The sequence below is a fragment of the Rhagoletis zephyria genome, unplaced genomic scaffold, assembly GCF_001687245.7.
Source record: "Rhagoletis zephyria isolate East Lansing unplaced genomic scaffold, Rhagoletis_zephyria_1.1 Rzeph_scaffold_11010, whole genome shotgun sequence".
Lineage (NCBI taxonomy): Eukaryota > Metazoa > Arthropoda > Insecta > Diptera > Tephritidae > Rhagoletis > Rhagoletis zephyria.
This window is the reverse complement of record NW_016168087.1, coordinates 3,773-4,774: the sequence shown is the minus strand read 5'-3', so window position 1 is coordinate 4,774 and position 1,002 is coordinate 3,773. Positions and strand designations below refer to the sequence as shown.

Here is a 1,002-nt window from a genome sequence, read left to right as displayed (position 1 = left end):
AATAGAATTGAAATTGCACTTCGAATATTACGGCAAAGAATCAGTTCAATCATGTAACCTGTAATTCCAGCGGAAATTTGCGGTAATTCAGCATGTGTTCGGATCCATCGTTGCCTAATGAACTCCAGCGAAAGCACAGTTCAACAAATGTATAACAAGCCAGCAGATCAGCACCACTAACGGTGGGTGTATTGCCTGAATAAGAGGCGCGTAGCACAACTGTAAAGCGGTTGAAATTAAGTGGTTGAATTTTAAAAAGAAAAGCTGAATGTTCTCAGAAAACCTGTGTGACCATTATTCTCCAGCATAATGCCGTTGGGTAAATCATCGTAGTGATTCCAGCAAAGTAATTCACGTATGGGAAATTTTTGCACATTATCATCGATAATATTTATGGGCGATTGATTTGTGTCCGAGCAGCGCCAATTATGTGGACCTTTGAATGTTAAGAGTTTGCACGCAAATTAGTACCTCGAAATTATATTTATTCGATGTATCCTACCATTATCTGGCCCATAATCAAATTGCGTTGATGCGCTTCTCTCGCCTTGCCCACTTTCATTGCAGCTTCCACCGCCATCTGCTGGGACACCACCACGTAACGGACTACGGAAATCACAAATCAATTTTGCCGTAAAGATATTTGTTACGAAAACCAACGCAATTAGAAAGCTAAGCGCCATTACTACCAGCGGGTACTCTAAAGCACAACCGATCACATGGTAAATACAGTTGAATAAAAAACTCAATAGCGAGCACAACGAACATTCCACCATTGTGCCCAATGAATGGGACTTCAACTACGGTTAACAAGGATTTCAAAAAAAATATCCTTCACTTGATTAGTATTTATTTTTATTATCACGGTTTTTATTGATTATTCGTTTAAAAAAATTTCAGTGACTTGACACTAAAAAAAAGTTGGAATTTATTGAAAAAAATTTCTTTGTTAAATCTTTGTGGAATAATTAAAAGCAACACACAGTAACTGGGCAGGACAAG

The 1,002-nt window shown here is 38.0% G+C and overlaps 1 protein-coding gene across 1 annotated transcript in view; it reads right to left on the bottom strand.

Moving 5' to 3' along the window:
* LOC108376806 (putative carbonic anhydrase 3) overlaps positions 1-785 on the bottom strand; it is a 2,417-nt gene extending 1,632 nt beyond the window's left edge. The window contains exons 1-3 of the mRNA XM_017633046.1: positions 503-785; positions 284-436; positions 59-219 (exon numbers count right to left, since the gene is read on the bottom strand). Coding sequence (XP_017488535.1) covers positions 59-219; positions 284-436; positions 503-776 — 588 coding nt within the window. The 5' untranslated portion in view covers positions 777-785. The remainder of the gene's footprint in view (positions 1-58; positions 220-283; positions 437-502) is intronic.
* Between the last annotated feature and the right edge of the window lie 217 nt (positions 786-1,002).